At 56.5% G+C, this 18,566-nt stretch overlaps 3 protein-coding genes across 3 annotated transcripts; 2 read left to right on the forward strand and 1 right to left on the reverse strand.

Moving 5' to 3' along the window:
• Nucleotides 1-5,923: 5,923 nt before the first annotated feature.
• Nucleotides 5,924-7,729, forward strand: REG1 (GATA-like domain-containing protein; the record flags this gene model as incomplete). The annotated part of the gene is made up of 2 exons (XM_083189844.1): nucleotides 5,924-6,624; nucleotides 6,685-7,729. The coding sequence occupies 2 exons, from the start codon at nucleotides 5,924-5,926 to the stop codon at nucleotides 7,727-7,729; spliced, it is 1,746 nt and encodes a 581-aa protein (XP_083053703.1).
• A 1,577-nt stretch (nucleotides 7,730-9,306) lies between these two features.
• MSU1 (exoribonuclease II) lies at nucleotides 9,307-12,362 on the reverse strand (the record flags this gene model as incomplete). The annotated part of the gene is made up of 2 exons (XM_083189845.1): nucleotides 9,307-11,881; nucleotides 12,013-12,362. 2 exons carry the CDS (start codon nucleotides 12,360-12,362, stop codon nucleotides 9,307-9,309), a joined length of 2,925 nt encoding a protein of 974 aa, XP_083053704.1.
• Nucleotides 12,363-15,705: 3,343 nt separating this feature from the next.
• On the forward strand, nucleotides 15,706-17,489 carry ACO1O0_000347 (glycoside hydrolase superfamily; the record flags this gene model as incomplete). The annotated part of the gene is made up of 2 exons (XM_083189846.1): nucleotides 15,706-15,868; nucleotides 15,979-17,489. The coding sequence occupies 2 exons, from the start codon at nucleotides 15,706-15,708 to the stop codon at nucleotides 17,487-17,489; spliced, it is 1,674 nt and encodes a 557-aa protein (XP_083053705.1).
• Between the last annotated feature and the right edge of the window lie 1,077 nt (nucleotides 17,490-18,566).

Here is an 18,566-nt window from a genome sequence, read left to right on the forward strand (position 1 = left end):
CTGCAGCCGGTCAGCCCGTTAATAACAACAACAGACACCCACCAGGAAGGCCGCCCGGTTCAGAAGGGACACCTCATAAACGCAAGGCCGACAGGCGAAGCTCCTCCAACAACCCCACACCACCTTGGCCTCTCCGCCTGCAAAGCGGAGGGTATAATGCCCATTAAATATACAGGTTTCCGAGGCGCGGCAAGGGTGTGCCAGGGACGATGAGGCGGGCAGCAGGAGGGCCTGGTACGTAGAAGGTATCACCATAGTGCTGTGCCCCTCCTTCCCCCCCCCCCTTCCTCGGGTGTCAATCTTGTCACATATCACATCTGCCCCGGATGAAGGCAGGTTGGAGTTCTCAACGGTCCCAGGCCCTGTAGTGTAACCACGGGACAGTCCCTGGCGAAAGAAGGGGGGGTAAACCTGTGTGTGGGCTATGTGCGCCCTTGACAGCTCCGCGACTTGGGGTCAGGTGGTGGTGTGATGGAAGGAGGAGGTCAACCGACTTAGCCTCGTCCCGTTGGACAATGGCCTCTTGATGGTGGTTGTTTGAGGGGGGCTGGGAAGAGGTACTACTGCGTGGGAGATAAGGATGATGCCTGGGGGATCAGGAACTCTGTCTCGTCAGGAAATCAGGAAGGGTAACATCAACCATGGCCCCTGCATGTCATGAACGGGAAAACCTCAAGGTGTGGGATTCTGACCATACGGAGCAAATGCATAGGAGATATCTCAAAGATACGTGCCGGCAATGACCTCACCGAGGCCAGCAACGGCTATCGAGCCAGCCGTGTTGCATGATAATGCACAGTTGTTGCACAGATTATTCCTTGCCAGATCGCGCAGTCTCCACTCGTCCGTCCACTCGTCCGGGCTCACGGGATCGGGGAATTCTTAGAGGCCATTACGCGCGTGAGGTCCCAGTACCCTGTACCAGTATGTAGGTCCGGCCGGCTCGGCCGCTTAGACAGATTCCTGATGTATCCAGCGTTATCAGTTGATGAGGTGGCGAAACTACTGCAGGTTTTCCCTGTTTCCCGTCTGCTTCTGTGTCCCCGGCATTATCGATGCCGTTGTTTATTAGGGAGGGAATGGGAGAGGGGGGAGGAGTTTGTCGGGCCCCCTCCTGGGCCACAGATGGGGCTGGCATCCCGCGCACCTTTGATGTCGCGATGTCTGGAGTGCAACCCTGCACCGGTTCCATGGCTTGGAGGATTGGAAAAGCGCCCTCCCTGGGTATCATGTCGAGAGCCAACCGTGTCGCATTCTAGAATGCCGTAGGGTTCTGGCTTTCGATCTGTCGATTCTACGCGTCATCCATGTCGCGGTGGTTTCCCATTGAGTTTCCCACATCAGGGCCGAATTGGACACGAGGTAGGTACCAAGGTACGGATGGGAAGACCACCGCCGTCACCAAGCTGTTCGCGCTGCAGAAACGTCGCGACCCTACTCGCACAACGGACGCAGCCCCCCCTCGGCGTGGGCTGCAAGCCACTCAGGCTGTCCCGTGCATCGAAGGATAGGAACAGGCTCCCCGGGAGATGCCGGAGATCCAATTAGCAGCCGAAACGGGCCGCGGGCATCAACCCTCAAGCCGTAGAGGGTGCAGGACAGGAAGGATGCGCCGAAAAGCTTGTCCATGATGGATGGCCGAGGTGGTTTGTTCCCCAAGTTACACAGCAATAGCGTGCCTACACCGGTCGCTCCATTTCATCTCCGGGTAGGCAGAATGACCCGGCCGCCGTGGTGGTGCCATTGCAGGTTTCATGAGGCGCACGCACGTCAGTATCCGTATCCGTATATAGTGGTAGATGGATGAGGTGCGTGTGGGACTCTGTTCAACTCCTCCCTGTGGCAGCTAATGCTGCGTGGTGATATGGGTCTGACGGGACGGTTTGTTGTAACCCAGACATGGACCCATGGCGCAGCGGTGCTTCAAGTCCAAGTTCAAGCTTCGGAGCTGTGCCGAGATACAAACGGCGTGCTTGTCATAGACCCATATGGGCCGCTGCCTATTGCCCGTTGCCCGTCACCCGGGCCCATCCGCTCGGTGCCCGGATAGTAGGCTCGGCCAAACGGTATCCGCCCTAATAATACATATCGCATCAGACGCGGCACGCTTCGAGAAGCTGAATGGCCAAGGCGGCTCCCCTGTGCAAGAATCCCGGGCGCCTAGATCCCATCGGTCCGTTCAAAACTGCGAATAGGCCTCAAAACGGAGCTCGTGTTTACGTACTCCTATATGCTAGCAGCACCATAGCGCACTTCGTTTATGCGGGTGGAAAGCTTCGAGGCGCGCGGGCGAGCAAGCCACAGCCGCGAAGGCCTGGACGGACCAGGAAGCCCGGGGGGCCGGGGCCCTTTTCCATTTTCCAACCCATTACCACCACCAGTGTTTGCCATCGATCGACAGTTAGATATTACCCATGCGCTGGTGAGACGCCGATGTATGAGTGATCGAGGCTAGCTGCAGGCAGTAGGCACGCTACCTCGCTGCTAGCCCGATGCTAGACATCAAATGCAATGCGAGCGTGCGTGCATGTGGACGGCTCCTTGGACTTGGAGTCGTCGGTTGACGAACCATGCGAGATGCACGAGATAGCTCAACTACTGCGCCGGGACCAATGGAGCAGGAGGTCTTATACCTGTAAGCCCAGCATTGACGCAAGAAGGAAATACTATGACAAGCTCGAAGACGTTTCGGTCGGCGGACTGGGCACCTGGCGATAACTCGGACGAAGCCCGGTCTTTCGTGCCATCAGGGTACTACATCATGGTCCATCGCGCCATCATAGATTGAGTTTCGGCGGCTCTGCGTGCGCCAGCCACCCTGTCAGACTCGTGAGCAGCCGTTGGCAGAATGTGGATCGAAAGCAGCCATTATTAGCAGCCTCCCTGGAGGCCCGGCAAGAGCCGGTGCTAAATATCGATCACGGGCTGAAGGAAGTTGGGAGCCGCGAGTCCACCGCGGTCCTAGGGTAAGCGTGATAACGGCAGCGGGAGAAATCGGGGACACGGCACCGGGCCATCTACGTTCGTATGTACGTTGTAAGAAGGATTCAACCCTCGCATCACTCGGTGCGCCTTCTCGCTTGGCTCGCGGGTCACTTGGTCGCATGTCGCTGCTGTGAGCGGTGGTTCCTGGTGCCACAGCAGTCGGTGTGTTGCTGCAGCTCCGCCCGTGTTCCGGATCCGAAGTGCTCGACCAGTACGTGATATCTGTGGCGTTGGAGTTGTGGCAGCCACCTGAGCTACGACGAAATGCGCAGAACTGCTCGTATCCTGTCCCAGTAGTATGCCTTATGCCGAGGCGCTCTAGGATCCGATGCCAGTTAGTTATGGGATGTCAGTTAGCTAGTTATACATAGTACTACTTCGTACCCACCTGGACCGGGGACATGCTCGTTAAGCCGCCAGGATCTCTTAGACATGCGATGCAAGCCAAAGAGGCATTCCGCGTCTACCATGTAGTTAGTAGTAGGTATGTACCCGTGTATGAAAGTTGAAACTATAGCTCATGGACAGACATCCCTCGGCATATGGCGACCGCATCCACGAGGGATGGGTGGATTGTCAAGGCTGTTCTCGAGGGCAACCCCCCTGCGCCCATATCCCGTTCCAGCAAACTTAATGGAAGCCAATAAACGCCAGTAAGACCAACCCCCATTCCGGGGAGCTCCAGTACCTCTCCTCGGCCCACATGTCGTCCGGTGAGGAGGAGTGGGAGCCTCAAGGTGACAAGCCCTCTCAGGGCTGGCAGGGCTGTTTTGAGGGGAAGAAAGTATCAAGAATAAAGACACGCTTGGGGCCTGCACTGTACGTTCGTCGATCGTTACCTGTGACTCTGGCTACCATCAGAGTTGGATAAAATCTAACAGACGATAAAATTCCGTCCACTTCTTTTCTTTTCTTTTCTCTGCATAGTACCAATCACCTGGATATCCGGCCTCCTGTCTCTCTGTTTAGGGGCCAATTCCCATCCTTCCCAACATTGAGGACGAGCAGGACTTACTTCGTGAACTGGGTAAGTGAAGCTACCTCGGTTGCTTGTCTGCGCGCTGTTGTTTGCTTTGTTGGTTCGCATTGGCGTTGCAGTTCCCCTGATGCCCTAACCTCCTCCCTTGGCGAGTCCTCAACCCAGCCTAGTTGGTTCTTTCGTCATTCTCTCCACATGCAGCGAGATCAGAGGTCGAAGTGTTGCACTGGGCTTCGCGGACGTGTGCCGTGACGCCAAAGCTTTGGAACATGGGGTCGACCACCCAAGAGATCGGCGCCAATCACTAGCGAACGGCTGGAACAACACCCCAAGACCCTTGGAAACCCTGGACGATGGACGATGAATATTGCCCCTCGCTAGGCCGGCTCCTGGTTGGCTGCCAGAGGCTCTGACCGACCTGACCGACTTGCCTGGGCGGCCTGACGGAGCTGGCGCACTGGGGGGGGCCTGAGCCTTTGCTTTGAGGGGGGAGCCGTGACGGACTCCGCATCCGTCCACGAGTGACGAGGCGATCCGCATTGGCGCTGGTTGCAGCGAGTGCAGGCGATTGAACAACCTGCCAACATCCCAATCTGTCAACCTGCCAACCTGTCAACCTGCCAACCTGCTTGGTCGTCTCTTTGCCTCGTAGCGGATAAGGCAACCTGCCGGGGGACGGTGGATTGGATGGGACGGGCTGATACTATCTGCTCGCGGGCGCTCTGGGCTAGCACGAATGGCTTGCTAGGCTGTGCGCGCATGATGAACCCACCATCACATCAGGGCCACAGTGACCTTTGGCCATGGCCTTCGTGGGCAACCGAACCCTCCTGAGAGTCGAGAACTGTCGAGCCCCAGTTTTGCAGTCTCCCTCCAGGCTTTGGTGGGTGGGGATTTTGGGGGTTGGCGATTGATGATCCATGGTCCACCGACGGTTGCCCAAGGCCTTGTCGAACCGTCCACGGGGGACCACCAGGGGGGTTGCGTCGCTACCTACGAGTACTAGTACTAGGTACCCAGCTGGACTCAGTGGCCGGCCAGCGGCCTCCAGGGCTCCCTCCACGCGCCCACCGGGGGGCCTCCCCACTGTTCCAGGTTGCCTCCCCCCGTCTCACCCACTGCAGCGGTGCAGCCCAGGGCCCTCACTGTGCCGTTCTCGTCGGGGTTCTCCAGCTGGTGGGCACCTGGCCTGGGCTGCCCTGCTGGGCACAGCCTACAGCGTGCCAATCGCCGCCACACAGGCTCCCCGGACCTTTTTGCGCCGTCGCGCTGGTCCGTCTTCATCCGCCTCAAATGCTCCCTCCGATTCTGGGTTCCTGTGTCCCTTCCCATCTCATCCCCATCTCGTTCCGGTCCTCCCCCGAGTCCTCTTCTTTTCATATCTCCATGCCCTCCTCTCCCTATCGCCATCCATCTGCAATTCTCTCCTCCTCCGATCTCCTCCCCCCACGTTCTGACGTCTGTGCTTAGTCCTGCCTGTGGCCTCCCACCTGTGTGCCATCCATCTGGCGGACCCCTGCGCTGAACCAGTGAGCCACTGGAAACCCCCCATCGCGTCGCCGCAGCTTCCTCGTCTGAGCCGTGCCCCCACGGATTCGAGTCACCGCTTCAACGTCCTGACTCCTGCCACGGGCCACAGCGACACGACTTCAGAGCAGCTAGTCCAGGAAGGGACGACCACGATCAGTCCTTTAATTCTTGGTGGACTAGCAAGGGCAAGCCATTTGCCCCCCCCGGACCTTCCTGCAAACAAAACGAGCCCCATCCTCCTCGCCCTCGCCGACAGTCTGGACCCGGTCCCACTTCCTTAACAGAAAAAAAAGTCCACTCATCCGCCACCCGCCGTAATCGCCATCGACCACCACATTCCTCACCTCATGAAGATCTGATCGTGGCCCTCGATTCTCCTGGTGCTGCAGCGTCACCACACGTCTGCACACCGCCAAGGCCTCCTTCAGCATGGCTGTTGTCCTCACCTCCGAGGAGAGCAGCCACTTCTCCACCGGCTCGCTGCGCCGGTCCCATTCCCAGTCGCACTTCGGCACCGCCGCGTCCACGTACCATCCGTCCGGCCCCAAACTCGGCGACAACTACGGCTCTCTGCCGAAATCATACTCCCGCTCCGCGCCCTCCTCTGCCGCCTCCTCACCTCGAATACGCCACGCCGAATCCACAGAATCCTCCATCACCTCCACCCCCGCCAGCAACTTCTCCCTCGGCTCCGACTACGACGACAACCTGGCGTTCGACGAGTCCTTCCACAATGGACTGGACCTCCCCTCATATAAGGCAGAGGGGTTGTTCATCCACCCTCCCACCTCGAGCCCCGAAGACAACCTAGAGCCCCCACCGAGTCCCAAGACGGGCGACTCATATACACCTTCGCCGGACTACGCCAGCTCCAGTGATACCCCAAAGCCCGACACGCCAGAGTTCCCCGAGCATGCCGAGGATGACACGGCTGTATCGACCCGCCCGTCCCAACAAGTCGACTACCTCTCTCATAACTGGAGAGAGGAGGACATCTGGTCCTCGTGGAGGTACATTGTCAATCGCCGAGGTGAATTCCCCAATAGCGAACGCCTAGAGAACGCCTCTTGGAGGACCTGGATGAAGGCCAAGAACAACCTCAAGACAGTATCCCCCGAGACCCTTAATTGGTAGGATGACCCCGCGCTTGATTTTGAACCGGCACCGTGCTTATGCTCACTCTCGTTTAGGCTCAAGGAATGTGATGTGACTTGGTTGTACGGGCCCCTCCAGCCGGGGGCGAAGCATATGGGTCGTTCGAAATCAGATGACGGCAGCACACCTCTGTCCAAGTCGAGCTCATATGTGAGCCTGAACAAGAAGCCGATACTCAAAAAGAGAAGCATGTCAGAGGTCATGCTCCAGCGATCATTATCGACCGCATCACTGCTGAAGCAGGCCACTGCCGCTGTGCAGGCGCAGAAAACTAAGAAGGGCATCCTGCGACCGAGCCTCGCCCGCTCACACACCGACTACACGACCTACCCCTTCTCGACAAGAAGAATGAGTCACTGTACCATCAGCAGCGCGGCTGTGTCGACCGAGTCTTCTGGCATCACATCACCGACTTCCGGGCGCAAACGTATCCACTTCAACGAACAGGTGGAACAGTGCATCGCCGTCGAGATTAAGGGCGAAGATGACGATGACATGGACATCGACCGCCCTGAGGATGACGACAGTGACTCCGACTGCGGGGTCATGATGAAGCGCACGAGGTCGAAGAAGAGGGCACCTCTCCTTAAGAAGCGCAAGGCGAAGTCGTCATCGACCGAGGGGAGGACAATTGCTATGCTTCCCTCGACTACTTTGAAGTACCGAGAAGACACCCCAGAGCCCCCGGAGACGGCCATGAAGCACAGCACGGGACGAAGGAGCCCCTTGGTATCGCCCTCATCGTCCCAGGAGACACTACGTCCAACTACGTCCAAGGCCCGGTTCCTCTTCGGCGAGGAGGATGAGGATGACGTGGTCGATGGGTTTTGCGACCCAAACGCCGACTGGCATTCAGTCCCTCCCGAATTCGACGGGGGCGGCACTCTCCACAGATCGGGATCTACCGGCAGCCTGAACGATGATGAGCCGGCGGGCATGCGCCGAACCCCTTCGGGCATGTTCATGCCCTACGAGGAGGGAGAGGCCTCTGGGGAAGGTATCTTCGGGCGGGTCATTGATACGGTCAACACCGCACGGGATATTGCCCATGTCATTTGGAATGTTGGTTGGAGGAGATGAGCAATCTCCAGCACCCCTCACGACTGCACAGCGGCAACTATCTGCAAATTCCTCTACCAGGCTGGACAGCTTTTCTCTGTCTTCCTTAGAGGGAACGCCGCGGGGTCTTTCTGAGGCAGCATCACGCTGTGCGTGACTGTCAATCCATTGTACTAACTAGCGTTGAAAGGCGAGCAGATCAAATCAACTGTTGACGGGCCTCGGGCGGCGGCAATGCCTAGAACCGCGTCACTGTCAAAGACAGACGTGCGCAAGGGCCACCAAGGCGGACTGTCTGCCGCATGCAAGCATGACAGAACCGGCAACCCGTGCCATCAACAGAGTTTGGTAGTCTGTCAGGCGGGCTGTGGGCCAGTCATGGGACATCGCTTCCAACCCTCTGTGGACTACAGTCCTATGCCGAGGCTCTAGCCTCGGCTATTACGACTGATGACACTTCCTTTTGCTTTATATGAAATACGGTTATTACTTGACTAGGGGTTATTTTTTACATTCGGGGACCTGGAGGGCACACATCAACGGGGAATAGGCGTTGGCTTACTGATTCAGCCGCGAGTGTATTGTTATTGATTGTTCGCGATATCCCAACGGGCGCGGTACTGGAAGGGCTCTCATTGGACATCATCCATCAGGTTTAGGGCTCGGCACACATTGGCGAAAATTATGGTAGTAAGGACACAGTGGGCTTGGAACCAAGGGGGGGAAAAAGCGGAAAACGGTCCTCGTTGTACATAGACTTACCCTAGCACACAGCAATTACGGATACTATCATGGCTCAAAGCTGCATAAGATACTCTGAAGTCATGATCTCGCCACCAGTGACCGGTCCCGTGAGACATATGACGATGGGGGCGTGACAATGCATAGATGCTCGGCGTTGTCCAACCCCTCTCCTCTGGGCACAAGTCGCAAGGACCCTCGTGAATCGCATCATGTTGACCGCCTCGGTGAGCCTGTGAGGTTCTGTGATCTCATCTCATACTACCACGTGGACCCCAGTTTGTTGGGGGAATGGGGATGCGGGCCCCAAAAGGAAAAATGCGGGGGGTGTGACGATGGATCCGGTTGGCTGCGGCTGGGTAGCCTGCGTTTTTGCGTTTTGCGCAGGGTCTCCTCGTTTTCGCCAAGAGGGGACCCCCCTCGCTCGTGACGATCGCTGCCTCCACTTTTTGTGTCTGTGGTCGAGATAATACTACTACTACCGGGTAGTCTGCTTCCGAGAGGAACCTAAACGGGGTAGGCCTGCAGCTTGCCCTCTCTCCTTGGTTCGTTTTGGTTTTGTTGGGACGGTGCCAGGGTTCTGCATCATGATAGGTTCTGTGGACCTCATACTATTGGGCAGCTTTGATGATGACGACGATGTGCGAGTCTGCGCGGTTGCGTAATGGTGTGCGCTGGATGGCTCATCTAGTCATGTAGCCCTCCAGTGAAAGCTGGAATGGAATTAGTTGTTTCATTGCAGAATACTCTACATAGTAGTACATATGGTTTGTTCGTCTATCGGTACAATATATCCAAAGGCGTAGACACATTACGTACACGCAAGTGTACCTAGTATACAATTGTGATCAACACGCCTAAGCCGCCGCGGCTGCTAAAGTCTGAGGAGGCTCCTCCCTGGCCTTGGGGTGGTACTGGAGCGCCCTCACACGGACCTGTTTCCAGTGCACGTTGATGTCCTGAATCTCGACATCAAACTCATCGTCCGTCTTGATGTCCTTGACGAGGACATGCCCCCCCATCCCCTCCACATCCATCATGGCGTCCAGGTTGAACATGTCAATGTAGCCGAGAAGGCCTGCCCTCGACCTTGACGTGACGGTGAACCGGAACTTGCTCGGGGCGGTGCCCTCGAACCGCCACGCACGGGCAAGCGCCATCAGAATCCAGTCCCTGTCGCCGTGCGACACGGCGCGAGCCATCTTCTCACGCATGCGAAGGAGCGACAGCGTGTTGTCTAGCTGCTCCTTGGGGAAGGGGAGTATCTGATTTAAGTCATCTAGGCTTGGGTCGATGGGGCGCTGCGTCCCGTGTTCGTAAGCTAGAGCGGAGTGGATCTGCCAATGAACAAGGAGGTCGGAGAATCGCCGGAGGGGCGACGTCGCTTTGGCGTACATGTCAACTCCCATCAGGAAGTGTGGTCCAGGTGAGGTAGATATCTGTAGCCCACCCGTCAAGCTAGAAAGCTCCATGCGCTGAGCGCGCGTTGGCTCACTGCCTTCGTGGATTTGGGGATACACAACCTCGGTGGCAAACTTTAGTAGCTTGTCGTGGTTCTGAACTGACTTGGTATCCTGTCTGTACGGCACCGGAATGTTGCGATCTGAGCACCATCGAGCAGCGACCTGACCAGCCAAAACCATCAGGTTGCCGACCACCGAACAAGTAGAGTCCTGCTCGGTTGCAATCTTGATATATGGGTCAGGCGGGACATATTCAGACTCAAGGGTATCCCTGGTTGCCTGATCTTGGGGTGTCATGGGCTCGAACTGCACCTCGACTGAAGAGCCAGGGAAGAAATATGGCCATGCTCCCTTCTCCAGCCGCCTTGCCTTCAGGGCTTCAGCGAGACGATATAGAGTCAACAGGGCATCCTGGCCCGACTGATCCAAGGTAGAGGTTGTCGTCATAGTCCGATTCACACTGGCCGTGGTTCCCTCCGGTGGGATCCCTACAGACAGTTCTTGACTGCGACTTGGGGGTGGCCGAGGCTCATTGCAAAACGTGGAAACATCTTGAGGGTCCATGTATACCACATCGTGGACCGATGTGGGCCGAACCTTGTAGTCAAGAATATCCCCGCCATAGTTTACCTTGGCGCTGAAAGTAAGAGCAGGGCTCCCGGATGCCAAAGAGTACTTCTTGACAAGATCCTCCATTTCTCCTCCCCGCGGGCCCCCGCCAGCGGAGGGCGATAGCATGGCCTGGAAGTGGCCCTGGAGGTAGATATTCTCCGGAATCAGTTCCATGTATTTGCAAAAATCCGAGTGTGGTTGAATGCCAGAAGCGGGGTCTGCAGCGTGAACGTGAATCCAGAATTCATCTTCTTTCTCAGTGTACTCCAAGGAGATACCGTCATCGATGAGCACAGCTCCTGGTCCATCAATGCAGAACACCTTCTGGTCCGGGATATCTACCCGATACTCGGCCGCAATATCTGGCCGGATGGACTGTTGGATGTTGGGAGACACGGGGCGAGCTAAGCCACCACCCTTGATAATGCCTGTGCCAGGAAAGCGGACCTTATACCGAGAAGGGATTTCCCATAAGGGAATAAAACCTACTTCCTGGAGGAATGTCCACGCTGTGGACTGGTCGAGTGGTACGCCCTGGTAAAGGCCTAGAACGCGAAGAATGACGGATCCGTATGCGCTGAACCGGGAGCCGGGCTCAAACAAGTCGTAACTTGCCCACCATTCGAGGTAGGATAGGATCTCCCAACTTGACTGGGACCACTCCACTTTGGGGATCATGGTGGATTCACTCAACGGCCTCAGGCCTCCATTTACCCACTCACGCCGTCGACGATTTGACTCAACAACTTGCCTGGCCTTATCAATGAAGCTGCCAAAGGGCGTTCGGACCAAAGCCTGGCTTGGGGAAGAATTGGTCATATGGCCTGTGGCAATCCAGTAGTTGCGGACCATGGTCGCCACTCGGTTGATGATTTGGGAGAATGATTGGGGGAAGACCTCAAACAGGTGGTCGCGGCGGTGACAATCGCTTGTAGGGCTCAGAGGCCGGAATGCAAGCTCGTCCCGGTACAGAGCTGTGTGAACGGCATAAAGAGCCGGAGGAGGAAACACGCCATCCTGTTTCAGGGAAGCAGGGAGGAGGATGTCGGCGATCTCAAACAGACTCAAATACTTGACACGGCCGGGGTCGGACAGGAGAACTCTCGCTCTGTCGAGACTGTCCATGTTGTGTATGTACACCCGCTGAGTCTCCATCTTGAACTGTGTCATTTTTTCTATTAGAGGAGACGCAATGGCTCTTGAGGGACCCTTATCGTCCTGCTGAGCTTGCTCGAACTCTTCCGTGGTAGTGCATTTCGGCATCTCGTCCAGGATTGGCCGAATCTCGGCCTCGCTGGCAAAATTGGCGACAGTGAAGAGTGAGCCGAACCCTTTGCTCATGACCCAGCGTCCTTGGCTACCATAGAAATGGTGACGACTTCCAAAAAACCCGAGGTAGACGGCAAAGACCGGTGTTCTTGAGTTGGGGGACCTGTTGCACGTTAGCCCCGGGCTTCGGAATGGCACATAAAGGGAGAAAAACAGCACCTCAACTCGACAAGGTCACCTGGTTCCCTTGAATCCACGCCAACCTCAAGGTCTTGCTTGCTGAAGTCGGACTCTTCTGCGACCCCCGACATGCCGACGTTGCTATGGTTGAGATTTTCCACCACCGAGGACACAGTGGTCTGGGGGCGGGTCAGGCTGTTATGTGCTCCTGCCGATAGTGAATGGTCGCCATATTCGGAAACGTCAAGCGTCTGCAGCAGATCTTGGTTGTCTATGGCCCACTGGCGCAAGCGCTCACGGATTGGGAGCGCGTCTTTGTCGGCGAGGCTTGGGCCAGATGGCGGCTGAGTTGGGAGTTTGACGAAGGCGCCTGGCAAAGAAGATGCCATGCTTTCAGGGCTCTGAGTAGATGCAAAAGCCTACATTATGCGCATAACAGTCAGCTATCCGTGACCCGTCCATTGGCCGAAAGCATAGGACTGACCTTTTGGGTGGCGCTGATATTGGATCGGCCAGATACTGGCTTCCACGCGACACCGCATTGGCGGCGGCTTCGAGATAAACATCTCCAGCAGACGTAGGGCCGGCTGGATGACTGCAACATGACGGAGAGCTGCAGGCTGTACGTTTTACAGTCTCTAGTTGCGCTGCCAGCGATGTCGAGGTGCTAGGATGTTGGTACTGGGAGCGTCCCTGGCGGTTGATCGTTTGCCCATGAGCTCCCAGATTTTTTTTGGCCACGGCGATTCAGGCGATTCAGGCGCGTTTAGCCTACCGCTACAGCAATGCGCGACTCCACGTGACTATAACTGTGATGAGGTAGAGAGAATCCGGAAGGCAAGCCTAACCATCCTTCCGGTTTTAGCATTTCAGTTGATGTCATGACTTCCCACTTCTGGAATATTAGTATTTACTCGTAGAGTATCCGTAAGGAAGGCACTTTCCCCTTTGCGTTCACCTGCACTCTGTATCTCGGGCAAGGCACACGAGCGAGTCGTCTGCCTCTGACACCTTCCCTGCACATCATTTCATCATCCCCTCATCTCTTCTTCTTGTGCTTGCTATTCACTGTGCAGGCTACCGGAAAGATGCACAGTTCTTTCTGCCCTGCAATGCATCATGGCATGGCGAGACGCCGTCGGACAGACGACGCGTCTCAGCATTGCCAAGTGGCTATACTACTTCCCACCCTCCCGAGGTCTTTGGGACGAGGCTGGGCTCTCCGTACCGACCGCGACTACGAGTACGTACGTACGTACGAAGTATGACAACGACTATGCTCGACCGCATTCTCCAGGACGAGATTTCAACTACGAGTAATATGAGACGGTGGCTGAACTGCTCCCAAACGGAGATGCCTAATGTCATCATCTCTCCATTTATCAACAAGGCACGTTCCTTGGGATAATATGGCCAAGCCGCTTCTTCTCCTGGCGTCACCAGCACACGCAGTCCTTTTGGCGCACAGGCCACCGTCTGCTCTACCGGCTATCACTAAAATGAGTCCAACTCGGTCTTCATGGATCATGTGGTCATGTGGTCATGTGGTCTCCTTGTTGCTGGAGCTCCATTCCTCTTCAGCAAGCACTCATATTGAGGGTGTGATGGAGATGTCATCCGCTTCCCAACGGCGAATCGGCAGTTAGAGGAGGGGGTGAATCGATAAAGGCTAAGGGAAATCGATTCTACGAGTAACCATACGCCGATACGGAGGAGCGAAAACTGGGAAAACAAGCTTCCGGCCTGGCCGATCACTCGGGATTGAATGATGCACACTGTCCATCTTCACCGTGATGGGTTAGCATCATCACCTTTCGGCATCCCAGAACAGCTTTGGGACGATTTGAGTCTTGGCCGGGTTGACTTTTGGTGGCCTCCTTACGGGCCGCCTCCCTACCCATACGGCAGCATTACCCAGCGTCTATCATTACCAGATTGCCTGGGAATCAAGCCCTTGCCTCCTCGTTTTCTAAAATTGACGGTGCTCCACGGCCGTGACGGCCCACGGGAGGCAAAGCGCCTTATGGGTCGTCGGCGGTGGGCGGATACGACCCCTGAATCTTGAACTCACAAGGGCTTACCTCAAACAATAGTCAACACGAGTACTATTACTCGTATTATGTACAACTTTTGAGTTGGACAACTGGCTTGGAGCCAAGTTGAACCCGTTTGTTGGCCTCGCCTCGCTATCCAACTTTAGTTGGCGGATGAGGAGCACAATCGAAGCCGAGTAACGACGAGGGCCGCCGGTTAGTGACATTGACTTGGGATCTCGTGGGACCCCTGCCTTCTTAAATGTGTTGGTTAGGAGGCTTCTCGGGCACTCGATGATTCAGGGCGAGCTGCCGGAATGCATCGACATGAATTGTGCACGTTTGAGTGCTAATTATTTCGATGTCGGTGGGGAAGCTTGGGGAGGTCGAGAACGAATCTCATCTCACAGGCGAAATGGCCCATTGCCGTTTACTGAGGGTGCCAAATGCGTACCAATCTCTGTTCCTGGAAGTGGGCTGCAGCGGATGCAGGAACAATTTTAGCCAATCTGTCGACCCACCGGAGGCATGCCCAAACACGGGAAGAGATCCGCACGGCCACCAGCGCTGTAGTGCTGAGCTGCTGCAGCGCATCGAGGGACAAGCTATTCCAAGCTCTGGGCTTCGCAAGATGGGAACAACTCCAGGGACTTCTGAGCCAGGCAAGTGCCGCAAGTCTGGCGGCTCCAGCGACCTTCTGGCAATTTACAAACAGGGGCATACTCACATTATGAGTAGCGGATGGCCCAGAACGGCGCCCGAGGACCGTCATTTCATACCGTTCGTGGGAGACGTTTCATTTGCTGGCTGGCTTGGGCTCTGCGGCAATCTTCACCAGTGGTAGACCGCAACGGCGCGTCTCATTTCACTCGCCAATTCGCGCCGGCTGTTGCTATTACGGACATGAATGCCACACCACGCAGGCTTTTGCCAGGCACCGCCTCCGACCTGGGCTCTCGACCACTCATTTGCCATGGCCCCTGACAAGGATTCGAGGACACGAGGCCCCAGCGTCATCCCCTTTTTCATGGGCTGGGCCGCCTCACAGGCCAATTGAAATTGCAGAGGTACATACCGAGCTCCACCATCCCCTATTGGCCGCGAATACACATGATACATCCAGGGCACGAACAACAGGGCCATGGTGACTGCGGTGGCTTGCCTCTTTGATCAATGTCTCTTTGCCCACCCGGTACCTCCGGCTGACCTGCATTGGCTGTGACAGGCGGTGCCCGTCGGCCAGACCAAATGTACCCCTGACCAGAGGCAACCACTTGGCACTCCCTCCGAGCTTGCCCTGGGTTTTCCCACCGTACCCCGGTCTAGTCTCTTGGGCAATCTGGCAGGGTGGTGCTCAGTGCCCAGTGCGGCCATTGCTTGGCAACTGCCAACGGGCCTTCCGTCTGGGTAGGGTGGACTGGGTCCGGGGAGCAGCAGAGCCTTCGTGAGTCTGACTTGGTCGGGCTGGGCGCCATAATAATAATAACATCCCCGTCTCCGCCACTCCTCGACCCCTTCCTCTCCTTCCTCACGAACAGCCGATGTCGACATCGTAAGAAAGCATCGCCAATCCCGCTTTCGTCCTTTCGTTGCTTCACGCTACTCTCACCCACCGCTTCACTCATTCAGCGGGCATTCGTTTCACGATACGATTTTGATTGACACGGTATATACGCAACGCGAAGAAAACCACGCAAATATGAAGGGAGGATACGCTGCTGCCGCCCTTGCGGCCATGGCCAGCGGTGCCAATGCCATCAACCATCGCCATGCCCATGAGCTCTTTGCCAACAAGCGCGGAGACCTGGCCCAGACTTGCGGATGCACCACCATCTACACCACCGTCACTGGCGAGCCCACGCGTGAGTTGCCTAGGACCCCTGGTTTTCTCGTGATATTAGGGAAACATGGAGCAGAAGAGGATGAAGAAAAAGAAGAGAAGGACCATCCAGCTAACCACGGGAACCCTCAGTCATCCCCAACCCTCCCCCTTCGACTACGCCTACCCCGTCGAGCACGCCTGCCCCTGCGCCCCCTGCTCCCACGATGACGTCGACTCCGACTCCGACGCCCTCCACGTCGACCATCAAGGTCCCCGTGCCCACTCCGGAGCCCATCACCTGCCCTACCCCTGGCACCTACACCATCACCGCTACGACCATCACCCTCAGCGAGACAACCACCGTCTGCGTCGGAAGCACCACCCATGTTCCCGAGGGCACCCACACCTTCGGAGGTGTCACCACCATCGTTGAGACCGCCACCACCGTGACCTGCCCCGTGGCTACCGTCACCACTCAGCCCGACGGCGTTGTCACCAGCACCATCATCAACACCGAGTACGTCTGCCCTTCGGCTGGCACCTACACCATTGCTCCCATCACCACCACCGTCACCGAGGAGTGCGATGTCGAGTTCCCTGTCCCCACCAGCTACAACCCTGGCACCTACACCGCCCCCGAGCAGGTCCTCACCATCACCGAGACTGGCTTCGTCACTGTCTGCCCCTATACCAGCTCCGAGAGCCCCCTGCCCGCGCCTGAGCCCACCACCCAGGCTCCTCCCCCGCCCCCGCCTGCGCCTAAGCCCAAGCCCACTACTACCAGCAAGGCCCCCAAGCCCAAGCCCACTGAGACCGAGACCGACAACGACAAGTTTGATGGCTCCTTTGGCGGCGCCGGTGATCACTATGGTATCACCTACACCCCCTACGACGGCAAGACTGGCGAGTGCAAGGCTGCTTTCCAGGTGGACAAGGACATTGAGGAGATCAAGGGTGATGGCTTCGATGTCATCCGTGTTTACTCCACCGACTGCGACACCGTTGAGAACGTCGGCTCTGCTTGCAAGAAGCATGGTGTTCAGATGATTGTCGGCGTCTTTGTCAAGGAGACTGGCTGCAGCATCAACACCCCTGAGATCAAGGAGCAGGTCGATGCTCTCGCCAACTCCCCTTACTGGGACATCACCAAGCTGCTCGTTGTTGGTAACGAGGCCATCATGAACGGTTTCTGCAGTGCTGCTGAGCTCGCTCAGCTGATCACCGATGTCAAGTCCGCCTGCTCCGGCTACACCGGCCCCGTCACCATCGCCGAGACTCTGGCCACCTGGCTCGATCCCCAGACCTCCAGTGCTATCTGCGACAAGATTGACCTGACCGGTGCCAACATCCATCCCTTCTTCAACGCCGAGAATCTGCCCAGCCTGGCTGGTGTCTTCGTCAAGGGCCAGCTCGCCATACTCGACGGCATCTGCTCTGGCAAGAAGTCCATCAACCTTGAGTGCGGCTGGCCCAACGCTGGCAGCTGCAATGCCAAGGCTTGCCCTGGTGCCGATGAGCAGGCCGAGGCCCTCAGCTCCATCCGTGAGGCTGTTGGTGACCGTACCGTCTTCTTCTCCTTCGAGAACGATGCCTGGAAGGAGCCCGGTCAGTACAACTGCGAGCAGCACTGGGGTGCCAAGGACTACTTCCAGCTCGTGTAAGCTGGACTCTTTAGCTTTCCCCGTACAGCATACTTCACGGCCTCTCTCCTAGGCGACAAGCAAAGAATTCTTTGCTGAATGCATACGAACGCACGTCAATCTCGCCCGGTCCTTGTCAGAGCCCAGCCCCCGGATGCCCTCGTTTGACCATGGTTCCCCCCAAACACCAACAGGAACTGAGAATCTCCACGACACGACACACACATGATCCTTACATCCCCCTGATTCGCGGAGTAGGAAGAAGCCCGGGCTTGATATTTTTCTCTTCGCGTGTTCTTTGAAGTGTCCGCTCAGACGTCCAAGGGGGGCACCGTTGGGGAAACATTCTTTGATGGTCCGGGCCGGCTTACTCACGACTGGGAGGGGGAGAGGGGGGGGGGGGGCGGGGGGAGAGGAGCATGTGTTGGTGTCTGTCGTTGGGAGCTTCTGGTTTTCAATTTTTTTTTTGTTTGGCATTTGGTTATCAAAGGTTCCCAACCGGACATGGTTTACTTTGGTGTATGGAGGCTTCTGCATCTGTTTCCGGGCTGTCATTTAGCATCTGATTCTATTCATCAATGCTGTAATTTATTAGTAGTGTCTATTATGGAACGAACTCATTACTTGACCAGTCTTCTCCTCGTTTTATTGTTTGGCTGCGTTGTGAAAGCATTTGCCTGGCCTCATGCTCCCCAACACACGTCCTGGACCATCACCAGAGGCAACCTCGGCTCTCATTTCAAGCCCCTCTCCCTCATCGCCTTCGAATCCCAGATTTCCAGGTGACCGCCAAGGGAACAGCGCCTCCCTTGGCACCTGGTCTATTACGTATCTGTCAAATCATCTATTAGTACGACCTTGTTCTTTCCCTGCCGCGACCTCTAGTCTAGGAACCTTCCCTGGCTAGGGGCTAATGAATGGTGCGTGTACTCCGTACGTAGGGACCAAATGGGGATTGGGTTCCCTCCTTTGATTATAATCAAGGTCCAGACCTTTTAGTTCCAATGATTGGGAAGATGATTGTCTTGGGATTTGCCCTAGCTGATCGTGCCAATGCCAAGCTTCGGAATACTAGTAGTATTATGCTTTACTGTCGGT

The sequence above is a fragment of the Amphichorda felina genome (assembly GCF_050947745.1).
Source record: "Amphichorda felina strain 45539 chromosome Unknown scaffold_1, whole genome shotgun sequence".
Lineage (NCBI taxonomy): Eukaryota > Fungi > Ascomycota > Sordariomycetes > Hypocreales > Bionectriaceae > Amphichorda > Amphichorda felina.